Source organism: Callospermophilus lateralis, chromosome 3 (assembly GCF_048772815.1).
Source record: "Callospermophilus lateralis isolate mCalLat2 chromosome 3, mCalLat2.hap1, whole genome shotgun sequence".
Lineage (NCBI taxonomy): Eukaryota > Metazoa > Chordata > Mammalia > Rodentia > Sciuridae > Callospermophilus > Callospermophilus lateralis.
Window position 1 is genome coordinate 23,603,031 of NC_135307.1, and position 20,916 is coordinate 23,623,946.

Sequence of the window (20,916 nt, forward strand, 5' to 3'; positions counted from 1 at the left end):
TTTTTTTTTTAATCTTGGCTTCTCATAACATGGCAGTATGCTTTATCAGAACAAGCAAGCTAGAAGGGGACCAGTGAGAGAAAAAAAGCAAGTTGGAAGCCAGCTTTTTGTAATCTAATCATCAAGTGTCATTCAAACATTTTTGTGCTATTTTCAGAATTAGAAGCAAGTTCCTTGGGCCAGCTGCACTCAGGAGAGGGAATTATACAAGTTCATGAATATCTGGAAGTAGAGGTCTTTGGGATCCATGCCAGAAACTGTTTAACACAATTAAAAATAGAATGATGATCAAATAATTTCACTTCTGTGATCATTGTAGCATTATTAACAGTATCCAAAATCAGGAAACATGGAAACAACCTGGTTTACTGATGAACAGATAAAGAAATAGCAACTTGTGCGCGCGCGCACAAACACACACACACACACACACACACACATTGTTTAGCTTTGAAGAAGGAAATCCTGTCTGTTGAAACAAACCTGTTAGTAACAAACGTGGATGAACCTGGAGGACATTATTTTATTGTATGATCTCACTTATATGTGAAATCTAAAATTTCTCCTTCATAGAACAGAGAGTAGAATGAAGTTGCACTGGTGGAGTAGGGGGAAATGGGGATATGAAGGTCATAAGGTATGAACTTTCAGCTTTTCAGGATGAATAAGTTCTAGAGGTCTAATGTGCAGCATAGTGACTATAGTAAATAAGACTGTTTGTAAGCCTGAAATTTGCTAGGAGTAGATCTTAAGTATTCTCGCCACAGCACACACACAAATGGTAACTAAGAGAAATGATGGGTATATTTATTAGCTTGACTGTGGTAATTATTTCATAATATGTATGTACTTAAAAACATCTAATTATGTTTTATTAGAATTGCTACTAAAGAAACAAAAAGAATTCTCCATGTAGAGTAACGATGTATAGCATGTGCTTGCTGTGGTGAAATTTCTAATGTCTGCATAATTTTGTATTTTCATTTTAGTATGTGGTTACCTGAATGACTTTAATTTTGATGATAAACACTGCCTTCTTAGAGATAGAAGCCATTCACCTCATGGAATTTATTTATATTTAATTTCTTTTATTAGAGAATTATAGTTATACATACTAGTTAGGTTCGTTTTGACACAATTATACATGCATTGAATTTGGTATGTTCCATTTCAGTCTGTTGTGCCACCTTTCCTCTCCTTCCTTCCACTGTTTTCCCCTTCTACTTTACTGACAAATGAATGTCTTATTGCTAAAGAGTGTATTTACAGTTTTTAGTAAGGTGCTAATTTTTTGATATACTTTTCCTCAGCATTTATTGATCAATTAAACTTATCTTTACCTATATTTAAAAAAACAAGTTGATATAATTTACCATAAACATAATTTGCTTTAGATGTGCAATTTAGTGATTTTTTAAATTTAATTTTCTGAACTGTGCAACCATGATAAAATCCAGTGTCAAAAATTTCTATTGTCCCATTAAAGTTTTTCATGACTTTGTCAAACACAGACTTGGTTGCAAAAGTTTTTTTTCTTTAATTTTTATTTAAATAACTGGGCCTTATTTATTGCTGCTTTTAAATGAATACAGAATGTCTGTTATTCACTGTATTCTCCTGCACAAACATGCATTGGCAAAATAGTGTAAATTTCATTTAGGGGCTATATAAGAATACATGTGAAATGTGGTTGAATTTGAACAACTTTTAGTGAGGAAAAGCTTGTATCAGAGAAAAATTCTTTCATGTTTATTTTAGAGTTCCAATTAAACACTTCTTAATTTGACTTTGGCTTTTTATCTTTTGAGCAAATCACAGTTGAAAACATTGACAAGCTGATGAAAAGTCCTTTTAATTATTTGGTGCACATAAACATTAATACCTTCCTAAGCAGGTCATGCACATGGATAAAAAAAGTGAAAAAGAACTGAATGGACAGAACAGTTCCATCATTAATTGGGTACTAAATATAATTGTTGGCAGAATTGATATTTTCCCTTAAATCACCAGAGGGCACTCTTTTCTAGTGTATTATTCTTAACTGAGCAATTGAATTATTGTAGTTTGTTACTGGGATGCAAGTGTGGATTAATTGAAGAATAATAACTGATTTTTTTTTGGTATCTTTCAGTTATTTATTTATTTACAATATGATCATTAGAAAGGATTCTACATATAAGTTAAAATTAAAAAATGCTTTAAGTAGTAGGTATCTGACATAAAATATCTCCTCAATTTGGTGTCTTACCAATACTATAATGTCACTGTTTCTCCTTATTTTTATTGAGGTTTCCGATCGGGTGGAACGACGGCTTCAAGAAATACAAAGAGAGATGCGCACTGAAAGAGAGCTGGTGGAAAGACGTCAAGATCAGTTGGGAATCATGTCCTTGCAGTTACAGGAGGTTTGTGAGAAGTGCTTTCTTGGAATGTAAATCTTGAATTTAGGTAGTTATTTAGATAATGTTAAAATGGATTTAATTCTTTAGTGGCTGAAAATGACAGTATAATCATATTTCTATGAGAAAAAGTATAGCATATTGGTTATAAATAGTTTAGTGTGTAGAATCAGCCCTAACTTGTTTCATATTTGCTATCTGTGTGACCTCAGGCATTTTTTTTTTTTAAACTTCTGTAGATCCTAGTTTCCTTTGTGGAAAATGGAAATAATAACCATATGCCTTATCAATTTGGTGCAAGGATAATTGAGTTAATGCAAGTAAAGCATTTAACCTCGTGGCATGTGCTTAAGGAATGTTGACTGAAAGTGGAATTACTATTTAACACATGCCATGGACTAGACGTCCATCAAACTATGGTCCAGGGGCCATCTGGCTTCCTACTGTCTGTTTTTATAAATGACGTTTTATTGGAGTACAGCCACTTTTATTCACTTATATCTATGAGTGCTTTTGTGACACAGTGCCAGAGTAGTTGTGATAGAGAATGTATAGCCCACAGGGCCTACAGAATTGATGATATGTCCTTGTATGGAAGTACCTAACTCTGAATTTGTTTATCTTCAAACCAATTTGAAACGGAGAATGTTATTCTTTAGCTGTTTTTGTTTTGAAATTTCAGGTTTATGATAAAGTTAAAAATTAGAACAAGGAATTTCTGTATAATCTTTACTTGAATTCCCTTGGTATTCATAGTTACCAGATTTATCACTTTTCTTTATCTATATATGTATATAATATTTTTCTAAAACATTTTTGAGAAAGTCACAGATAATTATTTTTACATTTAAGTAATTTGTTATGTTTTCTTCTCTAATTATGGTACAATGATAAAAATCAAAGTTAACATCAGTATAATACTGTGTTTATTAATATATAGGTCTCATGCAAATTTTGCTAGTATTGTTCTTTTTCCATCCAGGATGAAAATCCAGGTTCACACAAATTTATTTATTCCCCTTAATCTTCTTTAATCTAGGATAGATTTTCAGTTTTTATTCGTGCTGATTTTGCAGGGTCTTAGCTATTTTGGAGGATATCTTTCATTTTGGGCTTATTGATATTTCTTCAAGACTACATTCAGGGTATGGACTTTTGGTAGGAAATCCAGATAACTGGTGTCCTTTTCAGAGTATCACATTAGAAGCCATGTGAGGTTGATGGGTTCCATAACTGGTGAAAACCGAACCCTTGGTTATGGTGTTGCCTGCAGGTTTCTTCACTGGAAGGTTACTATTATTATTCCTTTTTTTTTTTTTTTTTTATGAAGAGACTATCTGAGACTTGATAGTATTGATCCTTTTCCTGAAACTATTATTTCTGTGAATGGTGGCAAGTGATGATTTTGAAAAGTCCATAATTCCATCTACATTTATGTAATCCTACTATAAGGAAGAACTTCCTATGTATCTGTTTATATTAGTGTAGTCTCATGGGTTCTTATTTTATTACATTGGTTATATTTCATTACTGTTATTTTAGAAAATTAATTTGTTGAAATTTCCTTTAAATGTTTCTTAGGTTTATACATAAAGTATAATATAAAAGCCATAAACTAAAAGAAAGCCAAAAGGTTAAAAGCAAATGGAAAAATTTTCTTTTATGTAAGTTTTTTTTCCTTAAAGTTCTAAAAATGTGTGCTTGCAGATCATTATGTGTGCTTGCAGATCATTAACCTTTATAAATTGACAATTTTTTTAAACATCAGGAGAAACTGCCAATGCAAAATTCAAAATAAAACTGCAACCCTTAAATTATAATGTAAGCTGAAACAAAAAACCTGGATTTGATTTCTAAAATTCCACTTTTCTCCATTTCACAAAAGGGGACATACACTTGTTACTTGGTAATTATTTACAAGAGGATACTTTGTTGAATAATTAGATACAGCATGTGGGTAGCCCCCCACACCCCTTTTTTTAAACCTTGATTTTTATACATTTGTTCTCAAAGCAAATTGCATCTGGTAAGCATAAGAATAGTACTGAAGAGACAATTGTTCTTTTTTGCAAGAGAAAATTAGAGAAATTTTCCATACTTATTTTCCTCTCTTTGCAGAATGCACAAAATTACAAAGAAAGAGGGAGAGGAAGATTGCTTCCCACCCCTATTCTTAAGAAACCAAAGCCTCAGTATTTGCATTGTAATTGTCAATTTGACTAAAAGCTTGAGCTGTGATTTGGAATTCCATCTCTGACAATACAATAGAGGATCACTGTTGATAAGAACTGTTTAATTTCATATTTTGTCACTTTAATATAAGCAGTGACCTATACATTTTTAAAAGGTAGTTTTGGATTATAAACAGTGCAGTAGAAGCTGGAAAAGATTAATTTAGGCATTTTCCTGCTCCCAAGCTAAATGGTTTAGAATATTTTGGAAAGGTCATGCTTAAGGAGAGAAAATGCTTTGCTTTCTTTTTTATATTAAAAAATACTTATGGAAATTCTTATATGATAATAGTCATTGATGTATTTTGTTTCTTCATGTGGTGGAAAATTGAATCTACAGTTGAGTATGTTGGACTGGATTTTTAGTCACTATGTTCTTTAGCCTCCTCAAAATGTATATATCAATGTTAGTGAAAATTGTGATACTTAATAATTGTTAGAATATGGGAGAATTCATTAAAAATCCTATGATGAGAGATTTCTAGGTATAATGTCATATTGTAGGAAAGCAGTCTCTTGTTTGGGCTACATCCTGCTGCCGTTCAGTGATCGAATGAAGTCCTTAGATTCTGGTTGCTTTATTTCTTACCACTGGGTACAAAACATAGTGTTAATCATTGGAAATTGATTGGGAGGTAAAGCAGGGGGCTGTTTTCCTTTTCTTGTTTGGAGTTTTTATGGAATTGTTCACTCTCTGTTTCTTTTGTCCTGGTTGGAAAAAGAATTTCATCTGCACTGTGCAGTCTGCTGCCTCCTTTGAGCTGCTAGAAGATTCTATCCTTATTCTGTATGTTAGTCATTCTCATTATGATGTGCCTTGGTCTGGAGGCCAGTGAAGGTTCTTACTAAATTAAGAAAATCTGCCATTCATGTGACTTTAACAGTATGAATGCAGCTCATGGCCATGAGAGAAAAAAAATCAAATTACGTATACAAGGAAACCAATTTTGGATCTCAGCTGATTTCTCAACCCAAACCCTCAAAGCTAGGAGGTTCTGGAATAATATATTAAAAGCTCTGAAAGAAAATGGATGCCAACCAAAAATTTTATATTCAGCAAAATTAAGCTTCAAATTTGAAGATGAAATAAAAACCTTCCATGAAAAAAGTTAAAAGAATTTATAACCAGAAAGCCTGCACTCTAGAACATTCTCAACAAAATATTCCATGAGAATAAAATGAAAAAAAAGGTGAAAACCAGAAAGGGAGGAACTACACTAAAGGCATAATCAATCAAAGGAGAAACTAAGTCAAATTACAAACCAGAAATAAACCAAAATGACCAGGAATACAAATCACAGTTCAATAATAACCTTGAATGTTAACAGTGTAAACTCATCAATCAAAAGACATAGACTGGCAGATTGAATTAAAAAACAAGACCCTTGGGGCTGTGGATGTCACTTAGTGGTAGCGCACTTGCCTGGCATGTGTAAAGCACTGGGTCTGATTCTCAGCACTGCCTATAAATAAATAAATTAGGTCTGGGGTTGTGGCTCAGTGGTAGAGCGCTGGTCTAGCACGTGTGAGGCTCTGGGTTCAATCCTCAGCACCACATAAAAATAAATAAAAATAAAGGTATTGTGTATTTTACTCCTAAAAAATAAATATTAAAAAATTTTTAAAAATAAATAAAGGTCTATCAACAACTAAAAAAATTTATTTAAAAAAAAAAAGCAAGACACAAAAATATGCTGTCTTGAAGAGACTCACTTCATAGGCAAAGACATCCATAGACTGAAGTTGAAAGGATGGGAAAAAACATGTTACTCACATAGATCAGGTAAACAAGCAGGGTTTCCATCCTCAGATAAGTACTAGTACTTTCCCAACTAGATGATACACCCACTTAATCTTTTATTACCATGGATAGGTTTTTTCTAACATTTGTCATCTGATTATATTTCCAGAAGTTTCTAACATGTCATGTTTCTTTCAGCAGTGATTGAGGGTGACCCTTTTCTCACATTCCTACTAGAAGTACTGGTTATTTTTAAAAATTTTGCTAGGCAGACAGGTATAAAATGTTAATTCATTTTTACATTTGTTTTCATCTATTTCTGTTAGTGAACTTGAGCAGCTTTTCCTATATTTGTTGACAACATGTGCATTTGTGCTTGTATAGTTTTCCTGCTAGTAACTTTTTTTTTAAAGATGGACACACTATCTTTATTTATTGTATTTATTTTTATATGGCGCTGAGGATCAAATCCAGTGCCTCATATGTGCGAGGCAAGCACTGTACTCCTGAGTTATAACCCCAGACCCGCCTGTTTGTAACTTATGTTCACTTAAAAATATTGAGTTATTTGAATTTCTCCCCAGGATTCTTTTTTTTTTTAATGGAGAGAGGAAAAAATCTAATTTTTTTTATGACAATCAGTTGCTTCAGTATCATTTTTGAATAATTGTTTTTTCCAACTCTGATTTAAATGCCACTTGTATTATATATCTAGTTTCCTATTATATCTGTCTGATTTCTACATACCTCACTATTAATCTGGTTGTCTGTCCTTGTACTGATATCATTCTGTCTTAATTATCGTAGCTTTTATTATCTTTTGGTAAATGATAATGAAAACTTCTTTTCATGCTCCATGAAAAATCCTACTGGCATTTTGATTGTAATTGAATTAAATATGTGGATTAATTTGAACACAGAAGGTCTTTTGTGTTTTTTGATAATGTTTTATAATTTTCTATAGAAAGATCTTATATACCTTTGAGTAGAATTATTGCGAAGTGCTTTATGATTTTTCTTCCTACCAGAAGCTGGATGCTTTCTTTGGTCACATCTCTGATTGACTATAGTATACAGCAATGCAGCTGGTTTTATATTTTTCTTACATTCAACAATCTTGCTTAATGTTCTTGTTAGTTCTCCTAATTTATTAGCATTTTTATGTATGTTGTTTCAATAATCATTTGCAACTTAAGACAATTTATACTCTTTATTATTAAAACCTAAAGTACAATGTTGAATAGAAACATAGCAAGAATTCTTGACTTATTTTTATATTTATGTATTTCTGAAGTGTTAACCTCCTTTTATGATATTTACCCTTGGTTTTGTGGCAAAGGAGCTTTCTGTTTCTGTTGCTTACTTTCTTTTAAAATTATGATTGATTGTGAAATTTATCAAATACTTTTGCTGCCTTAGTTTTCTTTTGGTATTTAAATTTGATTGACCTGGTTGACTGTGTTTTTTAGATGTGAGCTTTCCTTGCATTCCTGAGAAGCTTATGTGGTTTTTTTACATTGTTGAATTAATTTTTTATAGTGATTTTTTTACATTGTTGAATTAATTTGCTAGTATTTTCTTTAATAATTTTATATTTATGTTTGTGATTGAGATCAATGTGTAATTTTCTTTGCACTGCCTTATTTTGGTTTTAGAAATAAGGTTACATTAATCTTTTAAATTGAGTTGGATAGATTCTTTTTTTGTTTCCTTGTTCATTAAGAGAAAGATTGTCTCTTTAATGTTGCTTTTAAAACTCTCGTTTCATCTTTTTGATACCAAAAGTCTTCAATGATTGTAATGTTTATTAGTTTGTATAGTCTTTTTTATTAACTTGGTTAATTAACTCATGATTTTATAAGTTACCTATTTTTATCTGTTTTAAAATGTACTTTATAAAGCAATCGTCGTCCTTTAGTATTATTTAGTTATTACTTTTTCCTTTTCATTTGTCTTGTTGGAAATATGATTCATTTTATTAATTTACTTTTTGACCAACTTTATTTATTTAGTCATCAGTGTCTGCTGACATTACTAACTTCATTACTTTCCTTCTATTTTTTTCTTTAGAATTATTTTTTGCTTTTTAGATGCACATTAGAAACTCAACTGTTGAGGTTGGGGCTGTGCCTCAGCGGTAGCGCATTTGCCTGGCATGTGTTAGGCCCTGGGTTTGATTCTCAGCACTGCATATAAATAAATAAAGGGCTATCACCAACTAAGAAAAAAAAAAAGCTGACACAGAGCAGGGGGTATAGCTCAGTGATAGAACTGTTAAAAAAAAAAAACAACAACTATTTTTCTCTTTTTAAAATTAATACTGTAAATTTATCACTAAATTACTGCAGGTCTTGAACTATTATAGAGTAGTTTTTTTCCCCAAGTTTTTCCTTTATAATTTCTATTATGATTTCCCTTATCAAGACTTATTTAGGAGTACATTTTTGAATTTTAAAGTTTGTTTATGTTTATTTTAAGACTTTAATTAAAATTATTCATTTTGATCTAGTTAAATGGCTTTTTCTTTTATAAAGAAACGAATAGATGTTCTGTTTTTTTTGGGTGCAGAATTTCTGGTGTTAATATATGACACACACATACCTAAATATAAATTTTGTACGATCAAGTTTGTAAATTGTGTTGTTCTTATGCGTTCTTTTTAAATTTCATTTTAATTTTTATTCTTTTTAAATTTTTATGTGTTCTTTTATAATGTTTCAGTCGGAAGCCTCCCATTATAATGATTGTCAGTTTCTGTGATTTTCAGTGTTGCTTTATGTATTTAGAGCCTATGTTTTCTTATAATTTAATATACATCTTTAATTAAAAAAAAACTTGTCTGGTGAGCCTCTTGGTATTACCATTTTTTAAGCTTACTATTCTCATGTTATGTGATTTTTTTTCTCTATATTTTTATCCTTTCTCTGTAGTTTTAGTTTTTTCTTATAAACACTTATTAACTGGATTGAAAAAGCAGAAAGCTTAATTAGCTAATTTATGTCTTCATTGGCTGGATTGCCATTTTATATGAATTATGATTATTGATACATTTGAAAATATCTTCTCTGTTTATTTTGCCCCTACTGTTTTCTGTTGGATTGAAGTATTTTGAATATTTATTTATGTACTTCATTGGCTTTGAAGTTGTAGATTTTGCATCCATTCATTTGGTGGCTATTTGAAAATTTAAACATAAGTTATTATAAATTATTATAAGAAACCTGTGTTCTGACCATAGAGGTTTCTTCTCAGTGTCTTATTGGGGCTCTTTTCTTCTTACTCAACATAACTTATTCCTCTCATCTTTCAGATCTTATTGTCACCTCTTCAGAAGAACTTTCTTGCCCCTTCCCTCTTTCTAACCCCCCCACTCACTGTCACACATTACTTTTATATAGTGCTTAACACAAATTATAATTTGCTTTTTTATGTTATTATATGCTTTCCTCACTAGAATGTGGATTTCACTGGTAGGGACTTTGTCCATAATGTTCACCTGTTTCTGAGACATGGGGTTCTGTGTTAATCTCACAGTATACTAGTACTCAATAAATAGTTACTAAAAGCATGAGTGTTGTTTTCAAATGTAAATGTATGTTTAGCTGCATATAAAATTCTTGATAAAAAATTGTTTTCAAACAAATGTTTATATACATTGTATTTTACTCCCATTCTCGCAGAGAAGAAAGTGGTGTTAAACAATTTGAACTTCTTTGAAGTTTAATATAGAGTAGTTTAGATGATGTAATTAAAAATCCCACAATGTAATCTCAAATAAAATTTGATCATAGTAGTTTGCTGGTTTCCAAATTATATTAAAAACTTCATAAATACAGTTGGATTTGTGATATTTTAGTATATAAAAAAGTTAGGAAAAAAAGACATTTAGAATGCATCTACCCAGACACATGAATTCTAAAAGTAAGATCTCTTTAAAATAATATTTCTGAAATACTATTTCCAGAGAAATGTGAATTCATCTCTATCAGTGTGAGTAAACTGACATTTCATACTATTTGTTCATGTGTCAACAGCAAATGGTGTGAATAGTTTTTGTTTTGAGGTACTGCAAATAATGGACAGAAAAGACTTTTTAAGAAACTTTACAGATACAATATTTTCCTTTATGCTTTTTCTGAGTGTTGGTAAAGACAAGATCTCTTAATTCATGTTTTTCACATAATTCATATTCAGTTTCAAATTGATAAAAGTCATAGGATACATACTTACTAGGAAAGTACTACATGCTTTTAACCACTAGGCGTCAGTATTGAATCATCAATTGTGACCTAATAGGAATTTATTAAAGTTGCCCAACTTTCTTGAAAACTGATTCTATAAATTTTATAGAATATGATGTTTTATAGAAACTGATTCATAAAAAACTGATTTTATAAATACATTCTGTTAGGTCTTAAGGCTTCTTGAAAGTGTACTTTGCATAAACGTTGCAACTGAAGTAAATCTAACATTTAACTATTTGCTATTTTAAAATTTAAATTTGAAACTTTATTGCTTTCTGCTTTTGAAAAAAGATGACAAGTTGTTTATTACATGTTAAACACCTGCTGTATTCTAAAATTAAAATTCTCATTTCTGTGTATTTTGGCTATAGAGTCTTTTAAAAAAATACCTTTATTTTTATTTATTTGTTTATTTTTATATGGTGCTGAAGATTGAACCCAGTGCCTCACACATGCTAGGCAAGTGCTCTAACACTCAGCTACAGCCCCAGCCCTGGTTGTAGAATTCTTTCATGCTTTGTATTCAATGTTTCCTCTCCCTTCCTCCTCCTCTTCTCCATGGAATAAACTTTTTTATATAATTTGACATGGTAGTTTATTTCACTGGAATCATATATCCCTTCTTTCCACTTTTTATGTTTTTGAAATGGAATGAAGTATCCCAAAGATACTCTAAATTTGTATAGACCCAAATCTCTTTATCCTAGTGATCATTTTCTTGTCCTTAATTATCAATGAATTTTGAACTCTGTTATTTACACATACCAATCATTCTCATTTTCCATATGTGTTCATTTTTCCTTTTGCTAATCTTGTGTATGTGTGTTTCCCTTTAGTTGATAGAAGGATCTGTTTTATAGCTCTTTTGACTCATTGAATATCTTATATTTTATATTAAGTATTCTGAATACTTTTTTTTTCAATAGTGAAACTGTTTATGCTCAAGAAATGAGGTATTGCTTAGGTTATTTTCAGAATGTTTTTGTTCATAATATGGTTAAGCTTTAGAATAATATTGAGAGTTACTATTGATGGATCTTATATGGTAGTGAGAAAAATGGTTATAGAGTATCATGTTTATTATCTAAGAGGGAGATCTGAAGCTTTGCTAGCCAGGATCAGTCTTGGAGGGAATCAAGTCCTTGTGATTTAAAAATCACAGGCCAGAACAGACTTGGGTCTCTGAAGTTGGTTTCCTGTTTTTTTCCCCTTCTAACCTATAAACTTGTTCAGAAGGTGCTAAATCTTACCTTTTTGTGTGGTTCATCCAGATAAGTACCTCATGTATTCTTAAAAAGGTGAATAGTCATCTTATAACAAATAATTTTACTTTTATGTTTTTAAATCTTTACATGTTTCCTTTATGTCTTTGTCTTCTCTTTTTATGTCCTTCTCATCTAGTCATCTGTCATTCATTTTCTTTTTTTTTTTTGTGATGCTGGGGATTGAACCCAGGGCCTTGTGCATGCCAGGCAAGCACTCTACCACCTGAGCTATATCCCCCGTCCTGTCATTAAATTTTATGAGCTCTATTTTAAAAATATTTTCTGAATTGGTAGTTATGTGTTTCTGTTACTCTTGTTCTTGGCTCTTCTCGCTACTGTCATCTCCTTCCTGGACTAATATGGTAGCTGCCTTATTTCCCTTGTTACTACTTTACAGTCTTTCTCCCATGGATTCAGGTAATGGCACATCTTTTAAAAAAATACTTCAATGGTTTCTTTATTAAATTTAAAATCAGATTTAAAATCTGATAAAGGGCCCTCTGATCTGGTTTCTGAATTCCTCTCACTTGAATTTCCTGTTGTTCCCTTATGACATTCCAAACTCTACATTGGAAAAGCCTTAGCAATTATCCTAGAAGAAATACTCCTTCTTAATTCTTGAGCCTGTTACACTGCTTTCCTTTTCCCTCATAACAGTTTTCATTACCTGTGTCTGTCTGTCCCCCTGGCTAGAATGCAGGCTTTATGGAAGTAGGCACTCCATCTCTTTTGCTCACTGCTGAGTCTCCAGTATCTAGGCCAGTGTCAGATATGAACTCATTCGCCATGAGTGTTTCTTGAATGAATGAATGTTGCATGTCATAGTCAGAAGAGTACTTAGTAAAATATCCATTTGGCCAATACTGTCATGTACCTACTATGTGTCAGATACTTTGTGAGCAAGCAGGGATTTGAAATTATTTGAAACACTGTCTTGACTTTTCTGGACTCCCAGTTTACTTGAGAAAATGGAGATGTTAACAAGTCATTGTAATTCAGTAAGGCCAATAGTCCTTGCATGCTCATCTAGATGGAAAATAGTTACTTCTTCCAGTACCTTTGGAGAAAGTTTGGGTGGAAGAGGCTGTGCTTTTGCTAAGGCTGTATATTTTCAAATCATTATGGGAAATTCTTTTATGAGTGTGATTCTGCCTCATTGCTTACTGCTACATGTCAAGCACTCTTACCAATCAATAGCTCAAATGCTTATTTAAATTCTGACTTATTGTAGTTTCGATTCACACCATTGCTCTTTGTCTTATCATTTTATGCCATGCTAATTGTTTTCTTATCTCCTTTATGTTTGTTACCTGTGGATTATTATTTTATTTTTTTGGCAAGAATAAAGTAAGCACTATTCTCTGCAAGGTTGAGAAGGAACCATTAATGTCAGCATGCTGATAGGAAGGAAATGGTTGGGAAAAAATGATTGGTTATTATGGGATTTATTTTTCAAAGGTGTTTGGATGCTGTTTGGCACAGCTTGCAATGTACAGGTCCAAGAGATATCATAGTTCTTAGTGTTCTTTTTTTTTTTTTTTTCCCCTTGATTTTCCTCTTTCCTCTAATACCCTCATTTAATGTGTAGTCTATTTTCTTGGACTTTGATTGTTTCAGATGACACCAAAACACTTATAATACTCTTTCAGTGAAATTCCTCCACTTAAACTTTTATAAAAAACGTTACAAGAGAATTTGGAGAGGGCTAGAAATATAGCTCAATGGTAGAGTATTTGCCTAATGTGCCCTGGGCATTATCCCCAGCACACCCCCCACACCCCCCTCCACCCACACACTAAATAAATAAAATAAATAAATACTACTAAAATAAAGCAAATAAAGATAATTTGGAGGGTGTTTGTTTTAATTTTGTACTTGATTCTTGAATTCTATTCAGGGCAAACTTCTTGTCTGGTTCATAGATATTGTAGCCAGAACTCTCCACAAGCCATATTGTCTTTCTAGTATTGGGAAATATGGCTGGATTAAAGATTCCATTTTGAGAATATATTTCAGGAGTTTGGTATTTAATAATGATAAAACTAAAGTTGAAAATGTAGAAATACTTTCTACATTATAGATGAATTAGCATAACAACTGTTAGCCTTTGGATTCCTTTGAAGGGTGCAGTTTTATGAGATGATGTGTAAGTTGTCCTGAAATTCCTATAGTCTATATAATTAACACTTATGTCTTCTTAGGCTTTTTTTTCCCCCAAACATTATGTTTTTAGGCATTGATGGGCCTTTATTTTGTTCATTTATTTATATGCGGTTCTTAGAATCGAACCCAGTGCCTCACGCATTCTAGGCAAGTGCTCTACCACTAAGGCACAGCCCCTTCTTAGCCTTTTTGCTTTATTAAGAAAATATTACTTAACTATTAGTTGTGCTTGCAGTGCACTTCCTACTTCTTTTACCTCCTCATTGTGATTCTTTTTCTCCCAAATTCTTAGGTACTTATACTTTGTTTTAATTGTTCAAGTATTTTTGAAAAAGTTATATTTATCAGGATGTTTTCCTGGGTTAATCAATGTGCTTGTAGTTTCCTTGTTTCTACCCTGTTTGGAATTAGTCTACATAAGATTTTTTTTTTTTGTCTCCCACTCCACCTTTTTTCATGATCACTATTCTGATTACGTACTCATCTCTAAGTTCTTGAGGAACTGTTATTTATTTTCTCTATTATGGCCAATTCTTTCTTTACTATACCTATTCTTTAAGCATATGTGTAGGTGTTTTTATAAAGTACCTCAAATTCTTTTTGGAATTGAGGAGGTTTACATTAATAATAAATACTGTTATTGCTACTCTTAGATTTGTTTAGCCTGACATGAATTTTGTGTTCATACCACGTATTCCTAGATCTCATAGTATTATTTGATCACATGTATTTTGCTGGGTGTACGCATTTGTTCTTGCCAATATTGTCATTGTAAATTATAACAAATAAGTCTAGCAAGAATCTGTGTGTGTCCCTTTGTGCAGCACCATATGTAAGTAGACATTTAATGCTGTTAATGCTATGAAGATGATGAAAAATGTCTGTACTCTTGTTGACTGAACAGCTGCCTGACAATAGACTGAGATTTTCTGTGTGTAGGACTTGTTTAATTTCTATGTTATGCTTTTCTTGAAGAATGGAATGTTTTTATCTACATTTTCAGTGAATTTATGCTAGACCATCTGTTTTATAAAGTCCTTTCCCATCATTATCAATTAATATTTATTGGGCAACTACTGAGTTCATGGTAATATTGTGCAAACAAAGATCACTCTGCTACAGATAGATTTATTCGTTGACTTAGTACTGTTTTATTTTTATTAGAAAATCGTTCTTAAAAAACCCCAAACTCAAAGGCATAAAATAACAACTTCTAACTCTGAACAATGAAAGATGTTGTGTATTTACAAGGCTTTCTGTTCTAAGACATATAAAACTTGAGAAATTCTAAATTAAATTTGCATAATTATCTATGATCTTCTGTTTGTCAACAGTTCTAACCCAGTGGTCCCATATTTAGAAAGTCAAATGAAGTATCATATTGCCCTGGATTTCTAATAAAACTACAAGCTCTTTTTTGAGAGGAAACTCCTGGATAAAAACAGACCCTCCACTGAAAAGCACTTGCTTTTTTATTTTGAAGGAAATCCTGGAAAGTGCACTTGTTGGGCTCACATTTAACTTTACTTGCAAGATTTTAATAAGTAAAATATTGCATAAAAATAAAATCTTATCCAGTAAAAGCAATGGCATTTTAGGGAATAATACTTATTGCTGTTATTGTTTTTGAATTAAAGGAGTTAAATGACTTATGTCTTTTAGCATACCAACTTTTTGTGCAGTAATTAAGGTTTTGTTTTTCAGATAGGCAAATTTAATAACATTTGAAGAATGAAACCCTGACACTGGTTAACAGGGGTTTTATTTTTGAGTTATTTTTATAGTCATGGTAGTGGATTTTGCTGATTCATCCATGATCTCTGGCCTAGTTAGTCTTCCATGTGGCCTTTGGCTAAGGTTTAGGGTAAAGACTGTGGCCATGGAACAGAGCAAAGGAAATTGGCTCTCACAGTGATTGAACCCATGACCTTGTTTGGCTTCATTGGCTCCAGGTGCCCTAAACAGTCATGTACTCCATAAAAATACCCACAGTGGAACTGAGAAGTTTGTTCATTCCTTGGGGAAAATAGGTCAGTAGTGAGTGCCCATCAATTCTACTATAGTAATTTCTGTAAGAGCACTTGTATTACTGAAGTAGTATAGTAAACACCTTATCATATAAGAAGAGGAAAAAGCAAAAAGATATCTAGGCCATTCTTAAAGAGAAACTTTTGAGTTTTATGCTTGAAAACCTCGGATATCTTGATAGAACATTATTAAGGATTATAATTACTCTCAGCAAAAACATATTTAACTTTGATAAATCCTGTGTAAATGTATGGTACCAGATATTACTGTATCCTTTTGAAAAACACAACCTTTGCATTTTGTGACTTTACTGGGTATGTTCTGGCCACTCACTTCTGCAAAAGACACATAGTTCAACTGGCAACAAATTTTTAAAATTTCTCCTTTACTTTCATGTTCCCCAAATGGGTATAGTGTCATTATAGTACTATTTTGGATTGATATTGACTTTCATCATGCAGTTCTATTTTTGCTTACCAAAGTGAGTTTTTTGTTTAAGTTGCACTTTTTGGTATAGATTTTTTCCCCTTTTATCACTGCTGAAAAATATATTTTTTGAACAGTTTTAGTAAACCCTCCTAGCATCTCTAACTTGATTAAGGAAAAACAGAATTTGGAAAGTCACAGAATTTGACAGAAATCTTTTAATTTAAATAAATAACTTTATTCTAAACAACAAAGTCTTTGTATTATGCACATGTATTTTTTTCAAAATATGAATTGTTATGTTTGATGGGTTTTGAGCTTGGTTTAGCTTCTACAGAGAATTTTGGAGCTGCACATCAGATTTCTACCTTTTAAAAAATCTCTAATTAAAGTTTCCTTCATAGTGTTTTATATATACTGTGTACTTAAATTTTTGTTTGATTTGAAATAGAACAAATGTCCTTAAAGCTATTTAAAAATTTTAGTATTCAAAAATCTTGCAACTTATAATTGCACTTTGTAACTTCTGGGTTCTAATTTGGGTCAGGATCTTATCATGTTCTATGAAGTTAAAATGTTTGCTGACTTTTGTACTCACAAGAAGACTTTACATAAAAAGATAGTAAGAACAGATACTTTTTAGTTATCAGTAACATGACTTCTTAATTCTTTATTGTTGCTGGAAAATATAATCTACCTGACAGTTTGTACCTTCAAGTACATTGGTACTGACTTACTGTTTAATATGCACACAGCTTCCTGTCTCCATGGACTTGTGGGTTTACCAGTGAGTCATCTACATATTCTTGTTCTTGTGACCAAAGGCATCCAGTTGTAGCATTGCTAAGTGATCAGGATGAGTTGGGATAATTTACTTCCCTAATTTTTCTCTGGGAATTTCAGTGGCCTGTGGGAGTTAACATTCGATCTTTATTTCATTCCAGTGCCATCATTATAACCAAGTTTTTTTTTTTTTTTTCAGTTGTCAGTGTACCTTTATTTTATTTATATGTGGTGCTCAGAATCGAACCCACACATGCTAGGCAAGTGCTCTGCCATTGAGCCACAACCCTAGCCCTCTATAACCAAGTTTGCTGGTCCATTTGAAGTAAACAAAGAGCCTGTAATTCTCTATTTGTTCTATGTCTTTCAGTGTGTTATCTGCTAGAGCCTCTTGATAAACAGGTTTATTGTGGAAGTCTGGAAGTTTTTATGGTTAGATGAGACATCTACACACATTTTCCTTTCTTCTGCTCTTTTATTTTCTGAAAGGAAAGGCTGCAGTTTTTGATTATATATAACTGTGAGAGTTCAGAATCATCTACTTCTAAAGAACTGCTGTAGTACAATACTCAGTATGTTAGTCTTTTTAATGGAAATAGGCACACTTAAGGAAAAAAAGAAAAATTGTTGTTATTAAAGACTTAAATATGCCTTAGGGACCCTCTATTAAGGCTCAGTGTTGTTTCTGTGATCTTGAAAGTGTAAAAGACAATCTGAATACTAGAGCAGGGCACATGATAGCTTTATAGTTAAACTGCTCTTAAGAAAAAAACAAGTTTTAAAGGGCAAAATAACATAGTAATAGAAATTCATTGGCATGTGATGGGTTTTTCTTCTTTTATAACTACCTTTACTGGGTCAGTTTTAATATAATTCTAAGTTACTTGATTTAAATAAAATGGAAAAGAAATCCAGTGTTCTTACACCTTTAAAGTAGTAAATGAGTTAAAGTTTATTATTAACGTTTAAAGAAATGGTTTGTAATTTTGACTAAGTTAATGTAAAAAATTTTTCTTGTTGAGTATTTTCTGTTTTCAGAAGTTTAAAATACATCAATGTATATTTAATAGATCTTATGAGGAAGATGTTTCTGTCTTTCATTTTGAACTAGATAATATAGAAAAATTGGTTCAGTATTCTGGACTAGAATATTGCATTGTGTTTACTTGTTTACTGATGCCTGGTTATAGAAGGCAGAGATAGTGTTTAAATTTAATGGTAGTTTTTTTTTTTTTGTGGTGATGGGAATTGAACCCCAGGCTTGTGCGTGCGAGGGAAGCACTCTACCAACTGAGCTATATCTCCAGCCCCAGCATTTCTTGATAATACAGTAGAAGTTCAGTAATTCCTTTGGGATTGCTCATTAGTACTACACTTGCCTCTCTTAGTGAAAACAACAGAATTTAAGTTCTTATTGACTAAATTTTCGAAGACTTACAAATGCTTAGAGTAAAAGGAAAAATAAAAAAGAGTGTTAAATAAAGTTTCAGGCAGTTAGTAGGGCTTCAACAGAAACATGTTCTGGAAAAGAGTTATTATAAGTAGCTGATCAGATGGTGACAGGTGGAAAGTGAGGAAGAATGGGATAATATAGGATTATTTTAGGATATTCCTGTGTATCCAAGAGAATTAGAGGTCCTTTTATTGAGCCAGTTCAAATATGGACTTTTTTAATTAAAAAATAAAGACAGTTGACTTTCAGAAGAATAATGCTGATATAGGGTATAAGTCTTTTATATTTAGATATAAAATATAATTTGATTAAGGTTCAGCTTATTGATTTTTTAAATTCCTTAAACGCTAACTAAAATGATTATGAGAAATGGAGATTGGAATAAATATCTATTAGTGTGAAGATAAAGGTAATTACTTCCCAACTTGCCCTTTAAGGAGAATGGATCCTATTATAAGTGATGAATCTTTTCTTTACAGGGTAGAGGAATCAGGGAGTTGATATTTATGGGTTTAGATGTTCAAAATTGATAGCTTGGGACCTGTGGTGAAGGGCTAGAAGCTGCAGAGAAACCCAGTAGTGAGATGGCCAAGAATTCCTTATGAGTGTGGAATAGCTGAGCTGAATTAAGAAAACAGATATGTTTGATGAGTGTACTCCATCTACTTATGTAGTCTTATTTGTAATTTCTAGACCATTCATTAATGATTTTGGTATGAGCATATTATTTTGGGGGGTGTATAAACAGGTTCAACAATTTGTTTACTGGTAGGCACTGGCCTGTGAGTGAACTTACTAGAAACCTGGCATTAGACTAAACTGTAAGGTCTGATGGGGTAAATTTTTCTAGACTAAAAAAGGACAAAGTAGCTTCTACTACGAACTGTGTGGGTTTGGCCCTGAGCTACAATTTATGGGTGAAACTTTTTATATTTTATGCTAATCTCAACGTATCTTCCAATATAATTGCTGTGGTGGTTTTAACCTATTTTAATACCTTCTTTGGTACTCATTCTCTGAGAGGTAGAGATTAATTTTCTAAACTTTGACAGTGTGAACTGGACTTAATGACTCTACTAACAAATACAATATGAAAAGTTTATATTTGACATCACCTTACCTTAATCAAGGGCTCAGGTTATCATTACTAGTCACTGACCTTGCAATGTAGTGCAGTAAAAAGGGGATTTTAATACTATAGTATTCTGCCCCCACCCACCAAAAGTATTTATGTACTCTGTCCAATCATGACAAGACATCAAACAAAACCAAATTGGAAGACATTTTTTAAAAATTTGTTCTTTTTAGATACATGACAGTAGAGTGTATTTTGAAATACTGTACATACATGGAATATAACTTATTCTGATTAGGGTCCTATTCTTGTACATGATGTCAAGTTGCCCTGGTTGTATATTCATATATAAGGATAGAAAAGTTATGTTCAGTTCATTCTACTATCTTTCCAATTCCCATTCCTCCTCCTTTCCCTTTCACTCCCCTTTGTTCAATCCAATGGATTTCTATTCTTCCCTTCCCCATCCTCCCTTATTATGGGTTCACATCCATATATTAGAACATTCAACCTTTGATTTTTTTGGAACTGTCTTATTTCATTTAGCATGATAGTCTCTAGTTCCATCCATTTAATGGAAAATGTCATAATTTCATTCTTCTTTACGGATGAGTAATACTCCATTGTGTGTGTGTATGTGTGTGTGTGTGTGTATTATATATCACGTTTTCTTTATCCATTCATCTGTTGAAGGGCACCTAGATTTGTCCTTAGGTTGGCTATTGTGAATTGAGCTGCTCTAAAAATTGATGTGACTGTATCACTGTAGTATGCTGATTTTAAGTCCTTTGGGTATAAACTAAGGAGTGGGATAACTGGGACAAATGGTGATTCCATTCCATGTTTTCTAAAGAATCTCCATGCTACTTTCCAAAGTGGTCGCACCACAAATTGGGGGACATTCTACCACATACCTGACCAATATTCTTTTAAAATGTTGTGATTATAAAAAAGACAAGGGAAAACTAAGACATTTTCACAGATAGGGAAGCAAGCTAACAAAATGCAATGTAGTATCATTGGTAGATATTGGAATAAAAAAGGATATTAGTGAAAAAAACATTTGAATAAAATTTATAGCTTAATGGTTTTGTAACAGTATTAATGT

At 32.1% G+C, this 20,916-nt stretch overlaps 1 protein-coding gene across 2 annotated transcripts in view; it reads left to right on the plus strand.

Moving 5' to 3' along the window:
• Positions 1-20,916, plus strand: part of Cep128 (centrosomal protein 128) — a 387,702-nt gene that overhangs the window by 58,507 nt on the left and 308,279 nt on the right. For both annotated transcript variants that reach the window (XM_076848049.2, XM_076848048.2), the window contains exon 10: positions 2,289-2,405. In XM_076848049.2, coding sequence (XP_076704164.1) covers positions 2,289-2,405 — 117 coding nt within the window. The remainder of the gene's footprint in view (positions 1-2,288; positions 2,406-20,916) is intronic.